Raw genomic sequence first — 26,974 nt, 5'->3', positions numbered from 1 at the left:
TTGCTTCATTTCCATTTCTAAGCAAAAATTTGTATATATATATATACACACACTAGAATGATATTCCTGTGCATCATCCGAAATAGTATACAATGTTATTTTTTTAATTAATTAATTTTTTTTCATGTTCAAATCATTTAAGATTTTTTTTTAAAATTTAAGGGTTGGATTATAATATTAAATATAAAAAATTTAAAATAAAAAAAATTAATTGTTCACGGAGAGTGTCAGGTGTTATTTCACACTTCTTATGACTTATGTAAAAGAAAACACCTAGGGTATCAGTTCTCTCTCTATATATATATATATACATATATATTTCACGAGATTGCTATGCTACGCGACAACCCCGTGTGCGACTCCCTGATCCATCGTCGCTGTCGCCGCCCTCGTCGCGCCGTCCGGTCGCCGCCTCGGCCGCGATCGACGTGCCACTCGCCTGCGCTTCGGGCGACGTCGGATTCCGATCGGATAGTGGTCGGAATCCGATGAATTTCGTCGGAAACAGCCGCCCCCACTGCGCGCCACTGTCGACGCCGATTGAGTTGGATTCCGGCCGAATCGCGGTCGGAGACCAGCTGAGAAAGGACCGGCGTCACTCGTCGGCGCTTCGGTCGACGCCAGATTCCGATCGGATAGTGGCCAAAATCTGACAAATTTCATCAGAAACAGCCGCCCCCACTGCGCGCCCATTGTCGACGACGATCGGGCGGGATTCCGATCGAATCGCGGCTAGAGATCGGTCGAGGAAGGATTGGCGTCGGACAGTGGCCGTGCGTTTTCGACTAAATCGCAATCGGATTCCGGCTAAATCACAGTCAAATTCTGATTAAATCACGATCGGAGATCGGCCAAGGAAGGACCGGCATCACACGGGCGCGGATTCCTCGTCGCGCAGCTTAGATTTCTCATATATTACATATTTCTAAACGGGGCTAAAATTTTTAGGGGCCATTTGGAAAGTAAAAAAAATTCAAAGAGCGAATTAAAAAGTTTCCAAATTCTTCTGAATCTCGTGGTTGCTTCGTCGCCTTCCCTTACCCGAACTCTCGAGAACTTGGACCTTGTTGAACGCCGGCGAAGCGTCCGCGTTTCGCCAGGTAGAAAGCTTCCAAATTCCGTTATCCTGCCTCACATCTCTAGGGTTTTCCACCTCATAACTCTAGGATATCTATCAGTTTGCTTCTCCTCTCGCAACTCGAAAATTAGGTTAGAGTCGTATTGAACCGTCCGGGTGGCGTCGATGGCGTCCGACTCCAGAGGCATCGACCTTCTCTCCTTGTACAACGACGACGAAGACGAAGATGAGATGGATGAGGACCAGGTGCCGCCGGTGGTGGAGAAGCAACGGTCTGCGTCTGCGGAGGTGGCACAGTCAGAGACCGTCACAAGGACTATGGAGATCGATGTCGCAAGTTCCGCGGAAGCTTCTTCCACTGAAAGGGAAAATAATCACCAGTTGAGCAGTTTTACTTCGCCGCCGCCAGCTGAATGTCTGAAGGATATACAGGTTTTCTCCTACCTTAGACTCTTCTTCATTTTTTGTTTCTTATAATCTTTCTAACTTCTTTCTGCTAATGTCATCGTTATTCATTTTTTTCATTTTATTTAGCCACTATGTTATACAATTTAGCACGTCCTTGATTAATGTTTCTCCTGCATGGATATAGGGGTATATTTGATCAAATCGGATTTAGTGGTATATTTGATGAGGATGGTTAAATTAGATACATTCTTAGAGGTACCAAACTTTGTGCTGCGAAGCATTTTATGAGGCCGCTTACAAATTCCACACATGCATGTGCGTTGCTTCACTGCTTTGCATATGTTTATTAAATCACTTAATGCAATTAGGTATATACTAGACACGAAGAAGATGACCAAGGTCTTATAACTGCTTTAGAACTTTGGCATCTTATTTGGGTAGTATAGTCATATGTTTATCCTGATAATTAGAAACAAAGATTTTTCCTTAAATATGCTCATATGAAGCAATGGAACTGTACTAAAATGAATTCTTTAAGCTACTGTTACTCGTGTTACTTTTTTCCTGTTACATTCAGTATCTTTTTGCTTCTGCGTTTATATCAGGAAAGAGAGAACAAATATCTTGGATATAAGGGGCTTGGAAATTTTTTTAATGTTGCTCTACCAAGTAGGAAGGGCGTTCAAAATCTTGATCAGATTGGCAAAGATGTTTTGGATCCTCATGGATATGTCACAAGTGGCCATGTTGAAGAAAAAATAGGTAATTGACATTTTTTTTCTAATCATATATTTTCCAAAATTTTGTTTTCAACATGTATTTTTATTTATTTAGAGTAAAGGAGAACAATATCACCCATTTCTTCATAGGCTGTGGTGGAGCATTGCACAAGGTCATGGCTTTGTGACATGAGTTCATGGAGGCATCCATGTCTTCCTAGATCACCTGTACAGATTTTAATGTCTTAGTTTATATTTTCAAGATCAAGCAAATTAATTCTTGAAAATTTATGAGATTTTAACTTAGCCATCTCTAAAGCACCAATGTAATTATCTGTCATCACAAACTTTGTTAATCAATTATTATATTATCTGACCAATGTTAATAATAAAATTACGGTTTTGTCAGTTGGATCTTGGAGATATAAAAATTACCAAACAATGATCTTGAAAGCTATTGCTTCTCCTGGTATTCATGTTACAATAAGTATACATTGCTTAATTTCCCTGTTGGATGTTGTTAGATAAATTGATTTAAGAAATGAGGTTGTTTTAGGCTGGCAGATTTCCTTGTCCAGTCCTTATCCATATCACACAATTCACACCTATTTTTAATGCTTACCAACATAGTATGGGTGACACTCCTACAAATGTTGGGGTTGCAATGCATCATTGCATTTTTTTGCTGCAATAGCAGAAGCTACACTACATAATGTCATTGAGTGCTCAACAGATTATTCATTTGCGTAATTACTTCTTAGCCAATGAAAAGGTGCTGAATTTAGTGTTCTCTGATGCAGCACAAGCAAGATCCTTATCCACAACCTGGGATCTCATGGGGCTCATGCTTCGATCAGTGACCTAAAATTTCCTAGTAGAAAATTGTAATATTGTTTAGTGAGAAAAACAACAAGAGGGAGCTACTTTAACAAGACTTATTGTAAGTTGTAACCTATCCTTTCATTTGATTCGAAGTGAATTTAAAGAAGCTGGACTCAGAAATAAAAAAAACTTGATTCCATACAATTCAAAGTGGAATCATCCTTAGGGACTATGTATTTCCTTCATCATTTTCTTCTTTTATTGGCCCCTCAATGTGCAATGGATGAGGAAACACTGAGTAGTGCTATAAGGTAGAGAGATATTGTATGCACATTTCCTTTGCCTTTGATGTCTAGAAAAATATTAGAGCTGAAGATGAGAGTGCTGATGCTAGAATTGAAGGATTATGACATAAAAAAATAGAGAGAGATGGACATTCGATAAAGCTGAGCTTAGATAGTTAGGACTTGGTTGGGGAAGATAGTATCAAAATTTAATAAAGCTTTGTAAACAGTTTTGCATATTTGTGTAAGGTATTTCTGCAAATTCTGATAGGGGATCTTCATTGTTTTTGATCTGTTGAATTTTGTGGGAAATGCAGATGGTAGAACACCAGAAGCTCTTCCCTTAAGAACTTCAACTACTCAATTAGATCCTCTCCAACCATCTGATTTGTCTGGGAAACCTTCAGTAACTGGAGTGCCTCATGTGGAGGCTGCTTTAACTTCTTCAATGGAAGAGAAAAAGGATGATTCTTTAAGTAGGTTTCTTCCCCCGGCTCCATCTGCTGAATGCCCTAAAGAGCTACAGGTTTCCTCCCACCTAAGAAAGTCCTTTTTTTTATTTGTGTATGTACTTGATTTAGTTATCATTTATTCTGCCTAGGTAAAAAATAATGATATTCTATCAAACCATTTGGTGAAGATGATAGATTATACACATTCCAAATGTAGAAACCGTAAGGTGTTTGTTACCAGAATTGGAAACTATTTTAGGTTGCATTTGGAAAATTTTCAGTTTCTAAGTTTCTGTTCTCAGTTTCTAGAAAATAGTTAGTAACAAAAATCTAAAAGTTTGATCAAATTGTAAATAGGAAATTGAAAAATTGTGAGACTTTTTTGTCTTTCTCACAAAGATTATGAGGGATAATAGGATATAAATTTTTACATTTTTCTGTAAACTATTTTCTAAAAACTGAAAACCAAAACTGATACATTTCTTTATTTCTTTTGTTTTAGATAGTAAAGTATTTTTTCTTTTTTTTGGGAATGATCAAGAATTGTCTGTTTAAACAATATTTTTTATATATTTATAATGATCTCAAAAAGCTTGAGATTTTTTTTTTCAATTTCCAAGTTCTTTTATGGAAAGCAAAAATTTTGAAACAGTGTCAGAAAACCAAACTGTTTTTTACTGCTGTAGAAAACCTTCATACAATTATATGTGTGCTTATATATTTCTAGAATTTCACCCTCTTTTTGTTTTTGTGCTATAATCTCAGGAAAGATTTAAAAAGTTCCTTGCATATAAGAGAGCTGGAAAAAGTTTCAATGCAGATTTACGCAGTAGGAAGGACTATAGAAATCCTGAATTTTTGCAGCATGCTGTGTGGTATCAGGATATTGATGAGATTGGAACTTGCTTCAGTAAGGAAGTCTTTGATCCTCATGGATATGACAAAAGTGACTATGTTGATGAAATAGGTAATCCACAGTTTTCTCTTTGATGTGTAACTAGGGAGGGTGAGTTTTATCCAGAGATTGGAAATATATGATGATATAGGGGATGGTTTTCTGTCAATTAGAGACGTGACATGCACACACTGATACACTTGTAATAAGAAAATGTGTTTGGTGTTTGAAAATGTCTTAATGTATCTTCATAATCTTTTTGTACTCTTGAAGTGTTCATTTTGAAAATGTAATTTGTTATCTTTGTACTCTTAAAGTGTTCGTTTTGAAGATGTGTTACAGGATATTTCTGTGTGCACGAGTTCAATGCTAGTGCTCACTGAAGGAACTTTTCTATTAGGCAGGATAGTAACCCATGTGAGGTGACATGTTTTGCTACCTTACATGGAGTACATTTGTATTTGCTTTTTGCTAATCCTAGTTGGATACTTGGTTGGTGTATCTATGATTTTCTAGTTAATATTGTATGATTCATCTTGCTGGATTTCCAAACAAATAATTGGCTTTGCCTGGATAAACAAGTTTGCTTTTATCTAGTTCATTGTTTGGTCACTTTGTGCTGTTTTTATGATTTTCATCTTGATTCATCACCTCTTTTATCAATTAATTTATTGTCATATATAATATTGGCGCCCTTGCACGTTGCTTATATTGTCATATTGTGTGGCAGAGAATGATATGAGGCGTGCTATGGAAAGGAAGGAACAGGAAAGGAAAATGAGGCAGAGTGTTGAGTTTGTTTCAGGTGGAATACAACCTGGTGCAGGTGTTCCTACTCCAATTTTAAGCACACAAAATTCAGGTAAAAGTTCAAGACTTGGTGTATTTGTAATGTAATCAGTGGTTGCAGACTTTGGTTGCATTTGTTTCTAAACCATGTTACATTGTCTTCCATTTCCATTGCACCCCTATCAGTTGCCGCTGCAAATGTGCTGCCATCAGTTCCAACCACAGATTCTTCAATGAAAGACATTAGACTGAACGAGAAGACAAAATGGGATAAGGTTCTTTTGACACTCGAGTGCATTTAATGTAATAATTGAAAAGTGAATTTAACAATGTTTTTTTTTTCCATTTTCCTTTTGACAATTTAGATTGATGGAGATGGACAGAGCTCGACCCTTCTGGTGGGACATGACAATCCATCACGTTTACATGCAGCGTTGTTGTCTGCTGTTAATGCTGCTGCTGAATATACAGCTTATGCGTAAGTATTTGCTTATGAGTTAAAACACAGTTTAACATTCAAACTGTTGCTGCAAATATACTCGATCATGGTTATCCACTCAATCACAGGCAACAAAAACGAAGAGAAGCAGAGGAAAATAAAATCGAGCAAGAGGAAATTTGATAAAAGATCTTAAGAGAAATCAAGCAAGCGAGAGTTTGATAACCATGACACGAATAGAGCTTTTGGAAAAAGGTACACATTCCTTTGCAAGCTACATCTGTTCATAGAAACACCAAGTGCCAATATTATGCCTCATGTTATAGCACTACATCAGTTTGTTATAACACTCTTGTTTTCACTAGTTACCGTGTGTTGGTAGGGTGGAATGGGAATGCTCATTTTCTGTATGGCTAGATTAGATGAACTTGTTGAGTGGACCAAGCGAGCTTATTAGCACGTTTGGTTAGAAAATGAAGATAGGAGCATACTTCATAGATCCAAAAAAAATCAGTATTGTGATTAGATTTTTTTTCTTGCTCTGATCAAATTGCTTCCTTCATAGGTACACAATTATCCACGTCGAATGGATTTCTCCCTCATCTTTATCAAGCCCCACATGCTGATACATCGATCAAGAGCGATACGAGTTGCATTCTACATCACGGAAGCATAAGGGTAAGCCAAATCTGGTTTATCTAGCTCGCTTTATATTTTTACTGTGACATGTCAAAATGAAGTCAGAGTTCTCGTTGTAACATATGCTTTACTAGTCGAATCGACTCTCTTTGATCGACAATAGGTCAGAATGGGCGAAGGCTGTAGATATGAATGAGAGAGGTGAGAGCCTCAATCACGTTTCTTTCATAGAGAGAATTAGTTAGGGTGCAGACATCTGCGTGCCCCAATCTTTAAGTACTAGTGTTCCACATAAAATCTTCCGTAGAAGTCGCTCTCATTGTTTGGCAGTCAGGTTTATAGACAAACCTGGCACATGATGTGTCGGGGCGAGGACGCACACGTGCCGCACGACACATGCGCCATTTGTTCTGGACCTGTCGCAACGCACACACGGTTGCCGTGCGATGATAAAACATAGTTTAGAGTTCAAATTTTGATAGGGAGGAACAATTTTATTTGAAGATGTGTGTTGTTTATAGTCACTTGTTTGTTATACACTTTGAGCTTTTATCAACCAAGTGTAGAGTGCCGTCATCGACCATCTCCCATCTTGCAAGCCTCATCTAATGAGTGTCTCATGTTCTTCCAAGCCATCATCACTTTCTTCCCAACTTAAAAGAAGGAAAAGAAAAAAAGAAATTGGGATCTGACGCATGATAGAGATCTTATACTAATGATATATCTAAAAAAAAACAGTTGGGGATCGAACCACGAATGCTTGAGTGACAATCTGGATGTCCTATTGCAGCACTATGACTCCGAGGACCATTAATGATATATCTAATAATCTAAGGTGGTTGTTCTCGTGACTATGGTGCTATCTAAAGTTTTAAGTCTCAGTTACGATACAAGTTTTTGTCACGTGGAAGGCAAAATGATTGGGCACAATGATTGATCAAACATTGTGTTGGTATAATTTGTCCTTTTGTAATTATTATATTTGTTGGATCCGTTTGTCGATTCTGAAATATTAGAAAAGTGAAAAAAATGTGTATTGAATGAATCCATCGATTTGGTCGATTGGTAGACAGTAGTTTTTTCGATAATATTTTGCCTCTCAAGTATAATTGTGTTGGTTACGATGCAGTAGATTTGTGGTCAGAAGAGGATAAAAATTTGAATCTTGACGAAGTCAGGTAATACCCTCTTTTGTAGTTTTTTTTATGATCAATTGTAGTTTCTCGATTTACCTTTTCGATGATCCCCGTGGGGCCAATTTTTATTTTTTTTAGAATTGATTATGTGATTCGTCTTTTTTACATAAAAATTATTTTACTCCATCGAAATTTTTACGTACAATAAATTAGAGTAATTTTATTCAGTTGCTAGGGACAAGGTCCAGTTCAGCAGGGTGACGTGCTCCACACATCGACCTGTCAAAGTGGGGCCCGTCGTTCCTTGTGGTGGGTTCCACGTTCATCCTCCAACGATAAGACACACACTCTCTCTCTCCCTCCGTCTCCAAGTTTGAAGAGAGAAGGCGATCGAGACGACGACGCTCGGCTCTGCCATCGCCGGAGTTCGATACGATAGGACGGCCCCCGTCGTGAGATGTCTCTGGCCGGCGCGGCGGAGAAGACGGTGGCATTCCAGTTTGTCGTCATCTTCATCGTGGAGGAGGAGAAGGAAGTGCAAGACGCTTCTGTCGCTTGGGAGAAGGAGCGATAGATTCATCGATCGCCGGAGTACTTCTGGTCTCCATTGCGCAAAGTTGTATCCTTTGTTTTTTTTGCGATCGGTTTCTTTTGGGTTGTCACCGGAAGACCCGCTTGGCTGGCTGCAAATATAGGGTTTAGGAATTGATCGGCGGCGAAACGTCGTTCTTTTTCTGGATTTAGGGCATTAGGTTTTCGGCGATGTCAACGAAGGTGCAGAGCGGCGAGGCGGTGGTGGTAGCTGCAGGGGACTCGAAGCAGGAGGTCGTGTGGACCGCATGCGCCTGTTGCGGCCTGACGGAGGAGTGCACGCCGGCGTACGTCGCTCGGGTCCGGGAGCGGTTCGACGGCCGGTGGGTGTGCGGCCTGTGCGGCGAGGCCGTCATGGACGAGATCCTCCGATCGGGGCGCCGGACCTCCACAGCGGAAGCGCTGAGACGCCACAGGGCCTTCTGCGAGAGCTTCCGCACCGCGGCGCCGCCGCCCATTGACACGGCGGAGCACCTCATCGCCGCCATGCGGCAACTCCTCCGTCGAAGCCTTGACTCCCCCCGCGCGGTGCGCTCCACGCCGAACAGCCCCCTGCGGCCAGCGGTAGCTGGGACGCCCGCCGCTGTCTCCGACGAAGGTTCCGAGCTGCTTCTCCACTCTCGCTCGTACCCATGAAGCAGAGTTCATAATCGGAGGTAACGATATACTGCAATTGCATGAGGGGATAACAAAAACGATAGAAATCCAAGTTTCACTGTTCAGATTCTATGATTTCAGTTCAATCATTGCAACTATGCCAAGAACATGATGAACAAAAATATCTCCTTGAATTCTCCATAAATAAAACCTTCCATTATGTTGTTAAAACTGTCTTTGTCTTTCTTTTGTGTGTGGATTGCATAGCTTTCCTCTTCTTTTGGAAGAAGATCAAAACTCATTTCATATGCCAAACATGATCTTCTTCCAAGTGATTAATCATGAAATGAGTTTTGTTCTGTTTCAAATTGTTCTATAACAATTCTATATAGAGAAAGCGATGCTACAACCTAATAAATTGGTGTAGGAATTGACTTGTTCTTCATGATAGACAAAGGTGTTTCTTTTCTTCCTTCACACCAGGAGTCTGGTGTGACCGAAGTGATCTCGACCGAGATAGATCTCGGCGTAGGGAAGAAGCTCGACGGAGGTGGAACTCAATGGAGGCACCAGAGCTAATTTGGATTCTTCATTCCATCCATCTGCTTTTCCTCTTTCATTCAGGTAACCGAAGTTTAGAATCCTGCTGAAAACCTTCCTTCTCCATTGTCGCCCTTGATTCACTGCTGGTTTGCGAAAGCGATGATGTGTTTAATCGAATGTCAATGCTTGCGAGAGCGAGACACAGATGGAAAGACAAGAATGAGAAGAAGAAAGAATGGTGCTCTGGTTCATGATCCAACCTCCAATTTTCTGTGGTTGGCAATGGTTCTTTGTGTTCTTGATTGAACGTCTTCTAGTAGTGGATGATTCTATAAGATTCTCGTTCATTCTCTTTTGGTTTTTTTTTTGCATCAAATTTATTTGTAGTATCACTAAAGGTGTCAAAAATGAATCTGATCTGAGTCCATTAAAAAAAAATCAAGTTAGAGTTGAGAATTTTAAAGTTTGATCAAATTAGGTTGGATTCGAAATTTCAAAATTTTTTTGGATAGGATTGGATTTGGATTTACTCAAATTGATTTGAATTTAAGATGGAGAAATTATTTTAAAATTAAATCAAATTTTATTTTAAAAATTAAGATGCTATTATGAAAATTGAGATGCATTATATGAAGAAGTTTAGGATGATAGAAGACTAATATGACAATGATGAAACATTTTTAATATAGAAACATTAAGTGAAGAATTATCAGAAAAATAATAAAAGTGATCTTCTTTTAATTGGGGTTATCCGAGTTTCAGTTTAGGTTTACAATTTTCAGATTGTGTTCAAATTTGGATCAAATTTAAATTGAGATTTTTTTTATAATATTCTTACTTTGACTCGATCTCAAATCCATCCGAATTGATACCGCTAATATTGACATTAGAATATCCGATCATGTTTCATAATAGTGGATCTAATTTGTGATGAAAATCTGGTTTAAAATTTAACCTATAGATATTCTTATATTTTTTTAGTTGGCACTGGATATCCGATTAGATTTCTAACTCATATCCTATTAGATTTCAACTCATTCTCTGGCATGGGTTTGTCGATATTTCTTAATTGAATATAATTCAAATCAATTATTATATAAAAATTCCAATTTCGTATTAAATAAATGGATAGATATGCAAATTCGATGAATTTAATAAATTCTTTTATTAGGGTTTATGAATTTTCCCCAAAATATTAGAATTAGTGAGTCCCGGGACCAGACCGAACGCACTCTTCCATTCGACGTTACTCCACATCCAGACCCTGCTTCCTCCCATTTAATTCGCCTTCTCCCATGGCCAAAACCCTAGATCTTCCATCCGCATTCGCCTCCCCATTCCTTCTCCTCGTTTCCATCGCATTCTCCTGCGCGAGATCTCTCGTTTGATCCCCGTTTCTTCGCTTCTCGACGAGTTTTGACCATGGTCGACACCTTGCCCTCGTTATGGAGGCCGCAGCTCCACCAGCGCCCCCGCTGGCTGATGGCGTTTCTCACCGCCCACCGGACGCAGCTTTTGGTCCTCTGGGTCGTGGGTTTCGTCATGGTGTTCGGATTGCAGGTCAACTCGATCGACGGGGTGGGGTTGTTCCGGCGGAAAGCGGCGGCGCGACCGATTCCCAGGCTCCGACCCGTGGCGTTCAATCTGACGGATTTCGGCGGGGTCGGGGACGGGAAGACTCTCAATACGGCGGCGTTCGAGCGTGCCGTGGAGGCCATTTCGAAGGCTGGGGCGAGAGGAGGCGGGCAGCTCAATGTTCAGGCTGGGCGCTGGCTCACCGCGCCCTTCAATCTTACAAATCATATGACTCTCTTCCTCGCCGAGGGCGCAGTGATTCTTGGGATTGAGGTAGAGTACTTTGCAAGGTTTTGCTTTTCCTATCTAGTTACATGAGTTTAAATACTGAAACTCGTTTCTAAATTGACTTGCTTAAGGACAAATGTTGGTCAAATTCAATGGTTTGAAATATCAAATTTTTTCCTATTAGAATGACTTTCACCTGCTCAATTAATCTACGCTATTTGTTGCTGTTTTAACGTCTAGGAATAGAACTTTTTTTGTGTGTCTAAGATTCTTATTTCTAATAATTCTCCAATCTTCTCTATTTTTCCATAGTTAAAAATAATGTTTATTTAAGATATGTTTTGTTTCCTCTTAATAAGCATGAAAGTCATTGGCCGTTGATGCCTCCTTTACCTTCATATGGATATGGACGGGAACACAAGGGGCCTCGATATGGAAGTCTAATACATGGTCAAAACCTGAGAGATATTGTCATCACCGGTTAGTATTTTTTTTTATTTTTTATTTGTATATATTCCGCATCATTTTCATTTCTGTTTCATAGCTATAATGAGAAAAATGAATTTCTCACTTGGACATTGCAACCTTAGCAAGTATGATAATGGTAGATTATAAATCAATTTAAACAGTATAGATAAATGTTATTCCTAAAGAAAATAGCATCTGTTTTTGATCTATAATGAATTGCCAAGACACTGCTATATATATATATATTCCATTTGAGAGGCACTTGCACATGCATAGTTAGATATTTTCTCCTTTGGAAAGGTTGGAGAAGATAAATAGTTTCTTATCCTCATAAGATGTTCAGTGTGCAAACTAGAGATTGGTGTCATGCCCCATAGGGAAGTGTTCCTACGACCAAGGGAGTTTGATTTGACAATCACAAGACTCTTAGTTTTTTCATTTGAGAGGTGTTTGCATATGCCTAGCTATAAGTTTACAATGGTAAAAGCATCAAGTAGTTTCCCACTTGTGTAAAATGATGGGAACTCTATTTGGATTTTCCACTATCTTAATTAACCAGTTCCATTCTAGAAGAGGACAATCCTGTATTGCAAACTAAAATCAACAAGCAAAAAAGACAAAATATCTAAGGAAATAACAAAGTAGGCCAAACAGCTAATATTCCTTTTATCTTTTTTCACCTCTTGTTCTCTCAATAAAAGTCTTCTTTCAACACTTGACCACTGTCTTCTTGGTGAAAATAGAAGTAATTGATGTGGATTTTTATTTTCCATGCACTGACAATATTCAGGGCCCTTTTCTGGTAACCAGAAGATGAACAAATCTCGAGTAGCATGGCCAAAAATGAAAAGGACACAGAAAATGACACTACCGATCCAACACCAAACTAGGGGAAGGGGTTCCAGTAGTTTCTCTCATCTATTGTTCCTTTTACTATATATGAGAATATACAATGCTTTGCTTTCTCAATCCCACTCTATCTACTGCTGCTGCTGAAATTACCATTTATAATAAGATTGAAGGAAAACTACTGGTTTGGGTGGTTTGATATAATTTTGGTGTTTATAGAGAGTCAGCTTTTAACTTTAGTTAGTAAACTGTAAACATATTCCACAGACATGAACAGCTCTCCATAAGAACTTTTGCTAGTTTTTGGCGGTTTCACTGTAATTTTATAAAATTAAAATAGTAAACGGATGCATGATTCTTTCTATTACATCATTGTTGAACTACTTGTTATTTTTTGATTTTTTAAAAGTACTTCTGGTGTATCATGGTGCACTTCCTTTCTTAAAAACATTTTGCATTTATGAAACAGGCTACAATGGCACAATTGATGGTCAAGGTCAAGCATGGTGGACTAAATACAAGAAGAGAATCCTCACCAACACAAGAGGGCCTCTTGTGCAACTTATGTGGTCCAAGGATATTGTCATCTCCAACATAACTCTCCGTAATTCTCCATTTTGGACACTGCATCCTTATGATTGCAAGAATGTCACCATCTCTGGTATCACTATCTTGGCTCCCGTTTCTGGAGCTCCAAACACAGATGGTATTGACCCAGGTACGGATGTCTTATGACACTCTTTTCCCGTATCATTAGTTATGTCATGGATTCAAGCATAATTCAACAATAGGTTATTTTTCTATTATTCAAGATTTATTGGTGTGATATATGTTGAAGTAAATCATAACTTAAAGTTAAAACAATCCCCTACAGACACTTATTGAACTCTATTTATTCTCAAGAAAATTTTAAAAAACACTTGATTCCTTGTAATTAATTGTTGTTTTTGCAGATACAATATACTTTTTTCTTAGTAATATCTTCCAAATGTTGATCACTCTGCATTTTCTCTACAGATTCATGCCAGGATGTCGTGATAGAAAATTCTTATATATGTGTGGGTGATGATGCAATAGCCATAAAAAGTGGCTGGGATCAGTATGGAATAGCATATGGACAGCCATCTACCAACATCATACTTCGTAATCTCATTGTTCGGTCTGTGGTTAGGTAAGAAATTCCTGTTGTATGGGTTATGCATACAGTTAATATATATGGATACTTGTATAAATTAAGGATAGAAATAAGGCCGCCCGAAATGAATATCTATCAAGTTATGGCACATGATCATTCAACCCACTCGGTTAATTGATCTTCACCTTTCTGTCATTTTGGTCATTCAATGTAACTAGTTTCAGTATACTAGTTTAGTCCACGCAGCAAGAAAGTTTAGATTGATCGTGTTCTTATAGTATCTTTAAATGGGCAGCTTGCTTAAAGATTCAACTACTTCAGTCTTTTGAAATTTCTGATATGTTTTTTGGTATACAATTGTTCACAGCGCGGGAATATCCATTGGCAGCGAGATGTCTGGTGGAGTCTCCAATGTCACAGTGGAAAATATTTTTGTTTGGGAGACGAGGCGAGGGGTAAGAATAAAGACAGCCCCTGGGAGAGGTGGCTATGTTCAGAACATTACCTACCGGAATGTAACCTTTGAAAATGTTCGAGTTGGAATCGTAATAAAGACTGATTACAATGAGCATCCTGATGAAGGTTTCGATCCCAAAGCTCTGCCTATAATTGCCAATATATCCTTCAGCAGCATTCATGGCCAGGGTGTGAGGGTTCCAGTTCGGATCCATGGCAGTGAAGACATTCCAATCAAGGATGTTAATTTCCGAGACATGTCAGTGGGCTTAACCTACAAGAAGCATATCTTCCAGTGTTCCTTTGTCAATGGCCGTGTGATTGGATCCATTTTCCCTTCACCTTGTGAGAATCTTGACTTATACGATGAGCAGGGGAAATTAGTGAAGCGATCTTCGTCGCAAAATATAACCGACATTGATTATGACATCTAAATCATTGGTATTTAGGCAGGAGCTTTTCTGAGTGGATAATTGGAGCTATCGAGCCCCCGAGTGACTTGTATATATATGGAAGGTGATTGTTATTTTGTTAGATTTGAAATTTTCAGCTCTTTGCTTGATCATACAGTGAGTTCATTGATGTTTCCTTTCTCTTAATTCTTGTCATCAATTTTGTAATTATCACTGAGCTATTCCCTGAGTGTCTTGTACACTAAATTCTTGATTTTCTACCACAAACAGAAAAAAAAACCCATAAATATGAAATAGAGAACAGTGGACTATTGTGCAGTATCAGTATCAAAGTCAAATTTCATAAAGGATAGGATTGCAAGTAATAATATTTTTTCTACCATTTTGCTGATCTTTATTTTCTGTATAGAATTCTCTTCAGGTTTGAACTCTTCTCATGGAACAAAGGAATGAATGATGATATATACATTGGAAGAACAATTTATTAACACCGCAAACAGATTCATGCACCCAAAAACAATGTGTTTTTGGATCAACGAATCAAATTAAATAGCATAAAAATGATGAGTTTTCAGAGAGGTGAAGAATCCTTCATCAAGTATTGCTTAATTTTCGCTTTCTACGGAGCAAAGAATCAAGACTTATGAGGAGTTCCGGTGATCGGCGAGCCGCCAGTGCAACTCGGAGCTCGGGCCAACCTTTCGATCTCCGGCGGCGTTATTGCTTTGCTGCTGGAGTCTTGGGCGGCGGAGCGCTTCCCTCGGAGATCCCTTGTTCTACGTCGACGAACTCCGTCGAAGAGGGGCCGGCTCTCCTTCCCTGGCTCCAGAGCCTTCTTAGCGACCGGAACCTCGCCGACACCGGCGACCAAGACTCCTCTGCGGCCGAAGGCGTCGACGGCGAGACTTGCGCACCGACGGCTCTCCTTGGGATCTCGATCACCAGAGAGCCTACCTGGCCGCGGCCGCCCCAAATCAACACGTTCGTAGGAAACGCGGGCGGTTCCCGGGGAGAAGCCTCCGGAGGCGGCGGCGGAGGAAGAGGACTCGGAGGCTCTGTTTTTGGGGAGGAGGGTTCGCCGACGACGACGCGCCGGCGACAGAGAGGGCAGGTGGCGCGGGAGTGGAACCACATGTCGATGCACTCGAGGTGGAAACCGTGGCCGCAGGTGGGGAGCACCCGCGCCGCCTCGCCGTCGGCGAGCTCAGTTAGGCAGACCGCGCACTCGAGCCCGCCGCGGTCCTTGAAGTCAGCCGAGCTGTACACGGTGGCGGGCAGGGCTGCGAGCGCGGCGGCGTCAAGGCCGCGTCGGCCGACGTCGGGAGAGGCGGCGGAAAAGACAAATCGGTCCCTTCCGTAACGCAGGCGGCGGCGGGCGTAGAGGTAGAAGAAGAAGATGAAGACGACGACCATGAAGAGGAAGGCAACGACGACGACCATGGCCGCTGTGCTGATCCTTACGGCGGCGACGGAGGCGTCGCCGGTGCCGTCCATTTCCGGTTCAAACGACGACATGGAGAAGAATCGATGCCATGATTCGATCGGAAGCAGGTATTAAAGGAACCATCGAAGGGTGGAATCGATCAAAGATTGAGACCGGAAAGGCTACGGTCAAAGAACCGAGTTTGACTTTAAAAAATAAAAGAAACTTCCATATGAACTCTGAGGGCGGCGTTTGAAGTTGACTTTTCGTGACAGTTACAGTTGTGGAAAGATTGCGTGAGCGGGAGTTGGATTGCGTGAGGATCTTTCTAGGAAATGGAAATGGCGGCGTTCAGTGGATTAAGATCAAGATCTAGGATTCCATGCGAGGAGGACTACTTCGTGGATTCTTAAGAAGATGCTTGAGAAATCAAAAGGGATAAAAGCAAACAAGAAAACACTTCCAAATATCTTGTAACATTATTATATTAGAAAGCAATATAAAAAGATTAGTAGTTTAATCTATAAGAAAATTATAATTATGTAAAGGAATGAGGGATGATTAATGTGACCTTGATAATAATAATAATAATAATAATAATAATAATAATAATAATAATAATAATAATATATTGGTCTCTCCCCTCATTTTTTTTCTTCCAATTTTGTTGAGTTTCTTGTGGTGAATATTGAAAATATTTCCTTTTTTCACTTTCTTATCTCTCCTTCATTTTTTACTAATTTATAATAAAAATTTAACCCACACAATTTATATAACAAAAAGTAAAGGAATGAGGAGTGATTAATGTGACGGGTATAATAATAATAATTAATAATAATAATAATAATAATATTATTATTATTATTATTATTATGTTGGTTGATCTTCTCTACCTTCAATTTTTTTTCCTTCCAATTTTGTTGAGTTTCTTGTGGTGAATATTAAAAATATTTCCTTTTTTTCACTTTCTTTTATCTCCTTCATTTTTTACTAATTTATAATAAAAATTTAATCCACACAAAAAGTAAATTTTTTTCTTCTGATTTTCTCTCCATCCCCGAGATCCACATTGCGCCTTGTCTGATCTTTGCAAGATGGAATCCGCCGGAGACAATCTCGGAGGGCTGAGCATCGCCGGTGGTTGGATCTCGTCCTCCCCGAATCTCAACAAGAATCTCGGAATTCTCTCCGCCGAGGAGGTCCGAAGTCCAACATTTTCTTCTTCTTCTTCTCTTTTTGATTTCCTCGGTCGTGTCTTGACCTAAACAACATCTGCGCGTCTTATTTTCGTGTAAATTGTGAAGAAAGATGGGATTTTTATTCTTGTCCCTCGGATTTTTTTCCCCATTGAGACGTGGTACTATAGTTAGATTTTTGGGTATGTTCTTGAGGAGCTATTTGAATTTCATCTCACGGTTTGTAGATAGTAATGTTCTTCTACGAACAGCAGACTCCACTTTTTGATCCTCTTAATGACTGTAGTGGTCGGTGATGATTCTTATTTGCTTCTTAAAGGAAATTTACATCAATGAGAATGGTCCTTATTAGTTGGTTAATTTTTGCTCTATTTTTGGTGAGACCTGGAAGGAGATGTCTATGGACGAGCACATGTTCGATTAAGCTTGTACACCTTGCGCATTGTTGATTTGGTTTATCTCTGTACAATGTTCACTTTTATGTGGTTGTTAAATTGCCAAGTCCAGTATTCTATACAGTAGTTTATAGCCTTGAAGTAGACGAAAACTCACTCTCACATATGTGCATTGTTTACTAAAAATCATAGTTGACATCACCTATATAAAATGATTGATTGGAACTCTAGTCATGGTTCAAATTTTTCTCCGTTCTTAGTATATGACTTGTAAAGCTTTATTTCTTGGTTCAAACCGGGCCATTTTTTTTATCAGATTGTGCTTGCAAAGATGCTATTAGATGAGGGGCAAAAGCATTTATTTGATCATTGGCCAGAGCCAGGTGTGGATGATACAAGGAAAAAGAGTTTTTTACATCAGGTTAGCATATTCTTTATGTATTCTTTTGGTCTGTTGGACACAGATAAATCTGGTTTCTTTAGACTGTATCTTATCCAACAGATTTTTGAAGTTTTAATATTTGAAGATACATGATCGTTTCGTCTAGGATCATATGTTTTAGAGTTCTTTGTAGTGCTTAGAAACACAACCCTTGCATCATTATAGAAATTCAGTTCCTTTTTCTTATTTTGTATATATCATGGTTCAAAAAATGAATATTGACACTGAAAGCAATTGAAATAATCCAACTATGTATAGGCCAATAACAATTGGAAATGAGATTCTAACCTGAGTTATTGTTCAGATAACACAATATCAGGAATAGTTTGAGACACGTGTTTTGGTTGGTTGAGGGATCCCATTTCTTTGCCATTATTTAGATTCCTATGATACTTTAGATGCAGTGGCTCATGTAGATATGGCGATGATCTGGTGGAATTCATTTGATGATCATTTGTGAAAATGTAATTCTAGATATGTAAAACAACGCAAAAAGATGTTATTTTGAAGAAAACAAAACACAGAGAAAATCAAGAGGAAGAAAGTGATAATTGATTTCACTATGAGGAAGTCAGATAGGTGTTCTAGTGTTTTAGTATTGGCTGAACATGTTGGTATAGGGGTGAAGGTGAAAGATTTTGTTAATTTATCGATAAAGTTCATTTTTTATGCTGAATTTTATCTTTCAGTATATGTCTTTTTAGTAATGAAATTATTTTATTTATTCACACATTTGTAGCAGTTGTTCTACACTCCTGTAAATATTGCAGCTTCTCCTTAATATCTGGTTTCTTTTTTGTGTGTTATTTCCCAGTTTAAACACAGGAGCATAACAGATGAACAAACATGAATAGTTAAGGATAACATTTTTTGATATGCGTTTATCTTTTAGGTTGCTCATCTTAATTCAAGCTATCCTGGTGGTTTGGTATCATATATTCAAAATGCGAGAAAACTTTTGGCTGATTCAAAAGCTGGGAAAAATCCATATGATGGGTTCACTCCTTCTGTGAGTACTATATTGTTTCCTTCTTGTTACATCTGGTGACAGATAGCTCAATTTTCATAAGGATACTCAACAGTTATGGCATATATGTAAACTGTAAACTAAAGTTTTTTTTTGTGTGTGTGTGTGTGTGCATGTGTGCTATATGAGTTATCTAATGTTCAAAGGTGATCAATAAATTTTATAATTAGAAGAGTTAAAGGTCAGAGTGGAATTAAGGAGTAGAGTGACAAAAGTAGATTTTACTTTACATAATAATAATAACAATAAATTATTTTCATACTAATATTGATGTGAACTTAATGAAGGGCTAGGATCCCTGTCGTCAACCCCATATAATTGTGACGACCACTCGAGTTATTTTAAAGTTGACTATGCAGCTGATCATCTCCATTGATTGTTTTGCTACAAAATCATGAGTGGGGTCAGGGTTGTGGGTTGTTATAGAGGGGAAATATTTGAAATTTTTAGTCATAATAGATTTTACCTTGTCGCTACAATGCAATAATGACACAATTATTTGATCTAGTTTCCCACTACATCTGATGGAGCAATGCCCCATCTAGCATCTTGGCAGCAGTTGTCAAGTTATGAATTCTGTTGTGCTTGCGTGACATGCCACAATTCATCTTAAGTATCTTCCTTGGTACAAACATGTTATTACATGGTATGCAAATTGGCATCTGATGTTCAGTGGTTGTTACCTAAATAGCAGATAGTGAAACAATAAAAAAAACTTAATAGAATTGCTTTTATCAATCAATGATAAACCAGGTTCACTTTTTTGTCTCCCAACATAATTCTTGGTTAAATCTTTTGTTTTAAGCAAACAGTTCTAAGTACCAGATGCTCTTAGCACTGTCCTGACTTGGTAAATATTAATGCCAGTTAACTTTATAGATATCCTGCATTGGTTTTAATTTTTTTATCAACAAAGTCATAACAGATAATATCAGATATCAGACTGTTATGTCACAGTTTCACTTCCTGCAGTGGTTTTAAAATTTTTTTTGTCAACTAGTCATAGGAGATATCATCAGATATCAGACTGCTATCTCACAGTTTCAATTGAGATGGCAATTCAAGATTTGAACCTAAGATTTGGTTCTGCAGGTCCCATCAGGAGAAATTCTGACATTTGGCGATGAGAAATTTACCTTGTTGGAAGAGGCTGGTGTGCGAGAATCTAGGAAAGCTGCCTTTGTACTTGTGGCTGGTGGGCTCGGGGAACGACTTGGCTACAAAGGAATTAAAGTCAGTAACATGTTTTGTGAATATTATAATTTTCTCTATATGGAAGAGGATAGCACCATGGATAGCGAATTATACGTGTATAATACAAATTATTCACACAATTGAAACAATTACTAAAACCCCAGAAGAATGGGTTACTCTGTGATCCTTAACATTTATGTATCTCTTAGATGCTTGCAGTTGCTGATATAAATTGCCTGTGCCTACTGTTCAAGTTAATGTTTGAAGTATTAGTTGCTAGTGCCACATAATTTAGCTGATTATGCCCTACTTTTTGTTATTTTCACATAATTCTACCCAACTTTATATTGCAGTTGGCCCTTCCTTCTGAAACTACAACAAGCAGATGTTTCCTTCAATACTACATTGAGTCTATTCTGGCATTGCAAGAGGCTAGCTGTAGAACAGTACAAGGTTGTTATGCACATTGGCTTATTTGAGAAGGCTTTCACTGTCAATACACACATCATGGATCATTGAAGTTGTTAAGTATAATTTGATAGAAGAAAATGCTTATAATTGTTTTCTGGAGTAATGGTCAGTAGCTTGACTAATCATCCAATTTAAATTAATTAGACTTGCAACTTACTTGATTTACTATGGATTAGTAGAATTCAGTTATGTTGCACATTCTATACTTATCACTTAATTTATTACCCTGTCCTCATACTGCTTGATCATTTTGTTGGAATTTTAGGTTTTTGCCTTATCTCCCCGAGGCTTAAAGAAATACAGTGATATTATTCTACGGCTCTTTTCTAACAAATTTGATGGAACAGGAATCAGAAATCAGCGAACTTTAAAACTGTAAAAAATTGGACCTTGATATTTACTCTGTGTTTGCCTAAGTAAGGCTTGTATTTAACCTTGATATCCTAGTAGTTAACTTGATTGAGAATTCAAGGTTCAGGTGGGAATTTTTGAACTATGATGGGAACATTTTATTTTGATTAATTTTTAATTACATGCAGTATCATTTAGGACCATCTTGAAGGTTATTTTTCTGTTCAAAGTAGATTATAGTGACCGTTAGCAGTCTCCAATGACTTCAAATTGCAAGGATGGTTTTTTGGTATTCTAATCTTTAAGGAATGATTGGGATTAAAAGAAAAAAGAGAGTTGTAACTCTGCAGCAATTTGAGTATTGTCGCACTGCCCTAGAAGTTCCTTTTACCTTTTTTTCTTGCCTTACAGATCCATAAATAATGGGTACATCTTAAGGCTTTCAAAGCATCAATAGAACAATGTAATAACTGCACCATTGATGAATAAAAATATAGATTTAAGTACAAAACTATCATTGATCCATTTGTCATATCTACGTCATGAAGGAGAAGAAATGTGGTAGCTGTGAAAGGATGCTACTGATCATTCTGCTATTAACTTTCTAGGTCATTGTGAAGCTGAAATTCCTCTGGTGATTATGACATCTGATGACACTCATGCACCAACATTATCACTTTTAGAATCAAATTCTTATTTTGGAATGAAAAGCTCTCAAGTGAATCTTCTTAAACAGGTTTTATCAGTTGTCTAATATGCTCCATTTTAATAATTTTACATGGCAAAGGATTTACCTTGTTTTTCAACATCACTTTGCAGGAAAAAGTAGCGTGCTTAAATGATAATGATGCAAGACTTGCATTGGACCCAAATGACAGCTACAAAATTCAGGTGACTTCCTCTTCTATCATTCATTTCTCACATGGATGTATAATATTGATATAATTAGCTAAACTCTTTCATTTTACTATCACCAAGAACTTACTTTCTCGTGGCTTACTATTTTGATGTGATTTTAATCAGACAAAGCCACATGGTCATGGTGATGTGCACACACTTCTTTTCTCGAGTGGTCTACTTAACCTCTGGTGTGTTTTTATCAGTTGATTCTTTTTATGCTGTATTTCTTTGGTCTTAGTAACTGAATCTACTAGAGTCTGTTTCTCTCTCAGGCAGAAAGCAGATATTAGATGGGTTCTATTTTTCCAAGATACCAATGGATTACTATTTAAGGTTGATATCTCAAATACTTTCTCTTTGTTTGTATTCTGAATTATGCTGAAATTAAATATAAATAAATTGCTGACTTTCTTCATTTGTTTATTTAGGCTATTCCTGCTTCATTGGGTGTCAGCGCAACCCGAGGATATCAAGTCAATTCTCTTGCAGTTCCCAGAAAGGCAAAAGAAGCTATGGGAGGAATAGCCCAACTTACTCATACTGATGGTAATACATTGTTCGTACTCTGTTGCTTATAGTGTTTGATCTTTGCTTAATAATTAAAATGAGTTTCTACTTAAATTTTTATACTACTATATATATAATGTGTATATAGCAATCATATATTCATATCCAGTATATATTTGTTTCATATATTGGTGCATGGTCCTTTGATAATTATATGCATATTATATGAAAGAACTAATGCCAAAATTGATATGGCTGATTTATGTAGCCTACATACAAACTAGTTATATTTTAAATAATTATTCACTATCAAGTAACCTGTCTTATTTCCTCAATTGATGTCAATATTAAATAGATGATATATAGGTACAGAAATGGTAATTAATGTGGAGTATAATCAGTTGGACCCCTTACTAAGAGCGACTGGGCATGCTGATGGAGATGTCAACTGTGAAACTGGATTTTCTCCTTTCCCTGGAAACATAAACCAGGTAAGCATCTTTTGTGATAATTTCTTTGTATTGTAAGTTGCAAGTATGAGAGAAGAGAGAACCCCTCCCCCCTCAATTATATTTGTTTATTTGTTCAAAAAGTTATATAAAGTTGAACTCAATGTCAATCAATCTCAAAGATTATGTTTGTGCTTGTTCATCAAAAAGCTTATTGAGCTTCAGCTGAGTTCAAACTTTTACCTCGCTCAGTTAGAGCCAAGTGGGTGTTCATGATTAAGCTTAATTTTAATCATCACTGCAAAGTTAGATTATTTACATATTTTCTAAGATAAAGAAGAAAAAATTTATTGAGCTTTAACCAACTCCAAGTTATAAATAAACATCCTTTAGAACCATCTAAAAATTGTTTCATCATCCATATTCTCATATATCCAGATGCTGAATGTTGTAATTAGATCAAATCCCTCTTTTTTGTAGCTCATTTTGGAGCTTGGACCATACATACAGGAGCTTAGCAAAACGCGAGGTGCCATTGCTGAATTTGTTAATCCCAAGTATCGTCACTCTTCTATACCCTTTTAAATCAACTTGTCTTTCTTTCTATGATGGAAAATAAGGGGCTATACCTATCAGAATATGGTTGTAGCTTTCCGAAGTTAATGGACCAATGTTAATAAATCTATCCCAATAACATGAAATTCTAATTTGAGAGATTACCAGAAAATTCTCATTTTTTGAGAAATGATTCAGCGTAATTTCAACGCTTAGTTGATAATGAAAATTCTAGTAAGTGGAGCTGGAACCTCCCAACTTAAACCATGTCTTTACTCAAAATTCTCTTTTAAAATCTAGACATTTACTATGAATGAAAATAGGCTATGTGGTTGTTGAATCTTTAAGTGTTTCACATTCTCAAAAGAAATAGAAATATGAAAAACTCTTAATAGTTTAATCAACAATCAAAATCATTAATATACTATCTCACAATTGAGGAATTATTGTGATTGCACTGGAAGTTTGAGGAATAAAGAAGATAAAAATCTTTGAAATTTGCATTTGCATTTTTTTTTCCCCTGTATGAAGTGAGGCCATTGGCATATGTTCCAAGCGCATTGAATGCTGAAGTCAATAAAGTGATGGGCGTTGAGTTGTTAGTTGTTTCTTTGAGAGGAAAAATGAAGCATTGGCTACTTGTGATTATGTTCTACTACAAGATAACTTCATTTCATGCGAAGAGAAAGCATGACACACAATTATAACAATTGCCCTTTCTTAGATTTTAAGCTTTAATACAATAAACTGCCTTCTCTCATCCTTATTTCAGATACAAGGATTCAAGCAAGACATCCTTTAAGTCCTCAACTCGTTTGGAATGTATGATGCAAGATTATCCAAAATCTCTGCCTGCATCAGCAAAGATTGGATTCACTGTGAGAATTCAACTTTCAATCATGATTACTTTCTCACTCTATGTTTGAGTTATGTTCAAGTTCAACTATTAGGACTTGTTTGGAAATCCCTAACTTTTACTAGTCATGGCTTTATTTGCTGCATTTAAGCTGCGATACTATTAAGGATCATTCAACCTCCATTATCTGGACTTAACTATCATTTTTCTAGGTCAGCAAAAGTATCTTCACATTATATCCTTGTTTTCTTATAGATGTGTTGATATATCTTGCTATATAACCGATAACTACACTTCAAAGTCTGAGTTATATTTGCCAAACCACTATGAGATTGCTACATGAGGTAACAAAGCATTTGAATGATTTGAACTGAAGAACGACCTGAACATTATAAGAGCAACCAGTCTTGGTCTTGCTCAAAGGATCACACCTAGAACATTAGCCTTTTAGCTTGAATTGAGCCCAATAGTCTTCTGCGATATTCCTTTCGTAGCTTTGTAATGTACGTATTATGCATGTTGCTGACTGTGGATCGTATCAACTTATAGGTTAATTTTTAGTGTAGCTTTACTTATTCATACTAGATTTTGTTGTGTTTGTTACTGAAACTCATAAAGTGACTGGATTTTTTATGTGATATTAATTTTTTTTCTCATTTACATGCCAAACTCAACTGTTTATTTTCCTCTTACCTTTTTTAGGTAGTGGATAAATGGCTTGCTTATGCACCAGTAAAAAATAACCCTGAAGATGCTTCCAAGGTATTTATCTTCCTTCTCTATGTCAATTTTTGATCTTGCATATGGATCTAGCTTCATATGATGTATTAGTTCCTGGTTGATTATCGTCATTCACCAAAGTCATCTTTGTGAACATATTCCTAAGCACTTGTTAGGTTTGTCAAAATCGGTTGAAGAAAAAAGATGTCCAAGTCATCTTTTGCTTATCATCTCCTTCATCTTTGTTTGAATGATTCTTTAGCTGGGAAGGCTCTATAGAGAGGATTATGGGTCTATCCTCTCTTGTTCCTTTTCGCTTCTACTCATGTGAATCATCTTGTACTCATGGAAATGGCACTGATTCAAGTAATTGATTGAATACAGGTGCCGAAAGGAAACCCATACCATAGTGCAACAAGCGGAGAGATGGCCGTTTATAGAGCTAATTGTCTCGTACTAAAAAAGGTAATGTTGGAGAAGGGCTATTGACAAGGCTATGTATTTACTGTCTGCTTAACCTATATTTGGTTAAATTAAACTCTAAAGGGAAAAAGAAAAACAACTCTGATAACAACTTGATTCCTTTGTCCTAACAAATAAATAAAAAAGGTTATTGAGTTGGATCTTTAGTGTGTTTAAGCTCATTTGCACACCACTGTTTCACAGGGAAGAATAACTGATCGAGACAAAGTGATTCCGGTGATCTTTTAATTTGTTGAGCAAATGCTCACTCTACTAAGCAGATGTTACATATTTTTTCAGGCTGGAGTCCTTGTAGCCGATCCCATTATCGACATCTTCAATGGTCAGGAGGTGGAAGTGTGGCCCCGTGTCACATGGAGCCCGAAGTGGGCCTCAACATTCACAGATGTAATAGGGAAAGTCGGCAAAGGATGCTCCATTTCCCAGAGATCTACATTGGTCATCAACGGCCAGAACATAGTCCTTGATGGTCTCCGCTTGGACGGAACTCTTGTCATCACTGTTAATGATCAAGCTGATGTATTCTTTTCAGGCCCTTTATTGAACATAATTCAAAAAAGAGATGCTTCCGCCATTGCTAGCTCGCTTTGAAGATTTTAACTACAAGCTCGCTGTATCTGATCAATGTTTATTTGCCATCTCTCTCAGGTCCAAGTGACAGGACTTGTTCAAAACAAAGGATGGACTCTTGAGCATGTTGATTACAAAGACCACTCAATTCCTCAGGAAACACGGATAAGAGGCTTTAAGATTTGCAAAATCGAGCAGTTGGAGTTGAACTACACCGAATCAGGGAAATATCAATTCAAACCCTGAACAAGATTTTGAAGGAGCTGAATGAGGCAAGTTTATCAGTTAATCGAGAGGTTTTTTTTCTTGAAATTGTTCATTTTTTAGTTGCACCGGAATTGAATGTGATTTCGATTGCAAAGTGTGGATGGACTAATTTAAGATGAAATGATCATTTGAGTAGAATAATGTTTCCATTCCAAGATTTGTAACCAGGCAGTTCATCTCTGCACCTTTCAATTTTAGAGACTAAGACTGCTTGATAGGATGGATCAACCAAAAGACAGATCGATCGAGAGGCTTCATCCAGGAGGCCAATACAATCAAGTGAGTTGACAAAGCAAGACGAGTGGATATGTCGGTTGAACTAGGCTACGTGTAAGGGCTAGACAAGTTAAGCATGGTTGGATAAGTTGATTGAATCTACATCTTAATTATTGTTAGGCCTCTCAATCACTAATTGCAATTATGATGCCTTTGGATACACATCTGTGTGATTAGTTTCAAGTCACACAATAGAACATATATTTTGAGAAGACGATAATATTGGACACTATTCGATAACATATTAATCGACATGACACAATTAATGATATATACACAAAATTCTCATTGACCTAGTTGTTTCTTTTCATTCAATTTGGTTTGATGCACACACAAATAGATATTTATATACACAGACAAACCTCTATAGATGTAT

At 37.7% G+C, this 26,974-nt stretch overlaps 5 protein-coding genes across 6 annotated transcripts; 4 read left to right on the top strand and 1 right to left on the bottom strand.

Annotated features, from left to right (window-relative positions):
* Nucleotides 1–985: 985 nt before the first annotated feature.
* On the top strand, nt 986–6,641 carry LOC141835738 (uncharacterized). The gene is made up of 9 exons (XM_074723110.1): nt 986–1,510; nt 2,092–2,248; nt 3,629–3,837; nt 4,529–4,730; nt 5,389–5,520; nt 5,634–5,722; nt 5,813–5,925; nt 6,015–6,141; nt 6,452–6,641. The coding sequence occupies exons 1-8, from the start codon at nt 1,244–1,246 to the stop codon at nt 6,067–6,069; spliced, it is 1,224 nt and encodes a 407-aa protein (XP_074579211.1). The 5' UTR covers nt 986–1,243; the 3' UTR covers nt 6,070–6,141; nt 6,452–6,641.
* A 1,393-nt stretch (nt 6,642–8,034) lies between these two features.
* Nucleotides 8,035–9,098, top strand: LOC141835741 (uncharacterized). 2 transcript variants are annotated; one of them, XM_074723113.1, is made up of 2 exons: nt 8,035–8,261; nt 8,406–9,098. In XM_074723113.1, the coding sequence occupies exon 2, from the start codon at nt 8,424–8,426 to the stop codon at nt 8,886–8,888; it is 465 nt and encodes a 154-aa protein (XP_074579214.1). In that variant the 5' UTR covers nt 8,035–8,261; nt 8,406–8,423; the 3' UTR covers nt 8,889–9,098. The 2 variants fall into 2 exon arrangements, with proteins under 2 accessions (XP_074579214.1, XP_074579213.1); XM_074723112.1 differs by having other exon boundaries at nt 8,035–8,277.
* A 1,529-nt stretch (nt 9,099–10,627) lies between these two features.
* LOC141835737 (putative polygalacturonase) lies at nt 10,628–14,745 on the top strand. Its single transcript, XM_074723109.1, has 5 exons — nt 10,628–11,240; nt 11,555–11,675; nt 12,982–13,230; nt 13,530–13,683; nt 14,015–14,745. The coding sequence occupies exons 1-5, from the start codon at nt 10,815–10,817 to the stop codon at nt 14,535–14,537; spliced, it is 1,473 nt and encodes a 490-aa protein (XP_074579210.1). The 5' UTR covers nt 10,628–10,814; the 3' UTR covers nt 14,538–14,745.
* A 210-nt stretch (nt 14,746–14,955) lies between these two features.
* LOC141835740 (E3 ubiquitin-protein ligase EL5-like) lies at nt 14,956–16,031 on the bottom strand. Its single transcript, XM_074723111.1, has one exon. It carries the CDS (start codon nt 16,029–16,031, stop codon nt 15,234–15,236), a length of 798 nt encoding a protein of 265 aa, XP_074579212.1. The 3' UTR covers nt 14,956–15,233.
* Nucleotides 16,032–17,025: 994 nt separating this feature from the next.
* Nucleotides 17,026–26,454, top strand: LOC141836344 (UDP-sugar pyrophosphorylase-like). The gene is made up of 17 exons (XM_074723811.1): nt 17,026–17,138; nt 17,847–17,951; nt 18,865–18,981; nt 20,092–20,232; nt 20,547–20,646; nt 21,624–21,751; nt 21,835–21,906; nt 22,039–22,103; nt 22,188–22,248; nt 22,344–22,461; nt 22,789–22,913; nt 23,352–23,428; nt 24,199–24,304; nt 24,985–25,044; nt 25,387–25,467; nt 25,765–26,004; nt 26,134–26,454. The coding sequence occupies exons 1-17, from the start codon at nt 17,034–17,036 to the stop codon at nt 26,299–26,301; spliced, it is 1,869 nt and encodes a 622-aa protein (XP_074579912.1). The 5' UTR covers nt 17,026–17,033; the 3' UTR covers nt 26,302–26,454.
* Nucleotides 26,455–26,974: the final 520 nt, after the last annotated feature.

Source organism: Curcuma longa, chromosome 10 (genome assembly GCF_044706935.1).
Source record: "Curcuma longa cultivar G26 ecotype Majalengka, Jawa Barat chromosome 10, ITB_CL_G26_1.1, whole genome shotgun sequence".
Classification (NCBI taxonomy): Eukaryota; Viridiplantae; Streptophyta; class Magnoliopsida; order Zingiberales; family Zingiberaceae; genus Curcuma; species Curcuma longa.
The sequence above is the reverse complement of the archived record's forward strand: the minus strand, read 5'-3'. Positions and strand labels throughout refer to the sequence as shown.

Coding starts and splice junctions, on each gene's coding strand:
- LOC141835738 (XM_074723110.1), top strand. CDS start 1,244: ATGGCGTCCGACTCCAGAGGCATCGACCTTCTCTCCTTGTACAACGAC. Junction 4,731..5,388: donor TGACTATGTTGATGAAATAG/GTAATCCACAGT, acceptor ATTGTGTGGCAG/AGAATGATATGAGGCGTGCT. Junction 5,723..5,812: donor AGAAGACAAAATGGGATAAG/GTTCTTTTGACA, acceptor TTGACAATTTAG/ATTGATGGAGATGGACAGAG.
- LOC141835741 (XM_074723113.1), top strand. CDS start 8,424: ATGTCAACGAAGGTGCAGAGCGGCGAGGCGGTGGTGGTAGCTGCAGGG.
- LOC141835737 (XM_074723109.1), top strand. CDS start 10,815: ATGGTCGACACCTTGCCCTCGTTATGGAGGCCGCAGCTCCACCAGCGC. Junction 11,241..11,554: donor CAGTGATTCTTGGGATTGAG/GTAGAGTACTTT, acceptor CCTCTTAATAAG/CATGAAAGTCATTGGCCGTT. Junction 13,231..13,529: donor CACAGATGGTATTGACCCAG/GTACGGATGTCT, acceptor TTTTCTCTACAG/ATTCATGCCAGGATGTCGTG.
- LOC141835740 (XM_074723111.1), bottom strand. CDS start 16,031: ATGTCGTCGTTTGAACCGGAAATGGACGGCACCGGCGACGCCTCCGTC.
- LOC141836344 (XM_074723811.1), top strand. CDS start 17,034: ATGGAATCCGCCGGAGACAATCTCGGAGGGCTGAGCATCGCCGGTGGT. Junction 22,249..22,343: donor CCAATGGATTACTATTTAAG/GTTGATATCTCA, acceptor TTGTTTATTTAG/GCTATTCCTGCTTCATTGGG. Junction 26,005..26,133: donor CTGTTAATGATCAAGCTGAT/GTATTCTTTTCA, acceptor CATCTCTCTCAG/GTCCAAGTGACAGGACTTGT.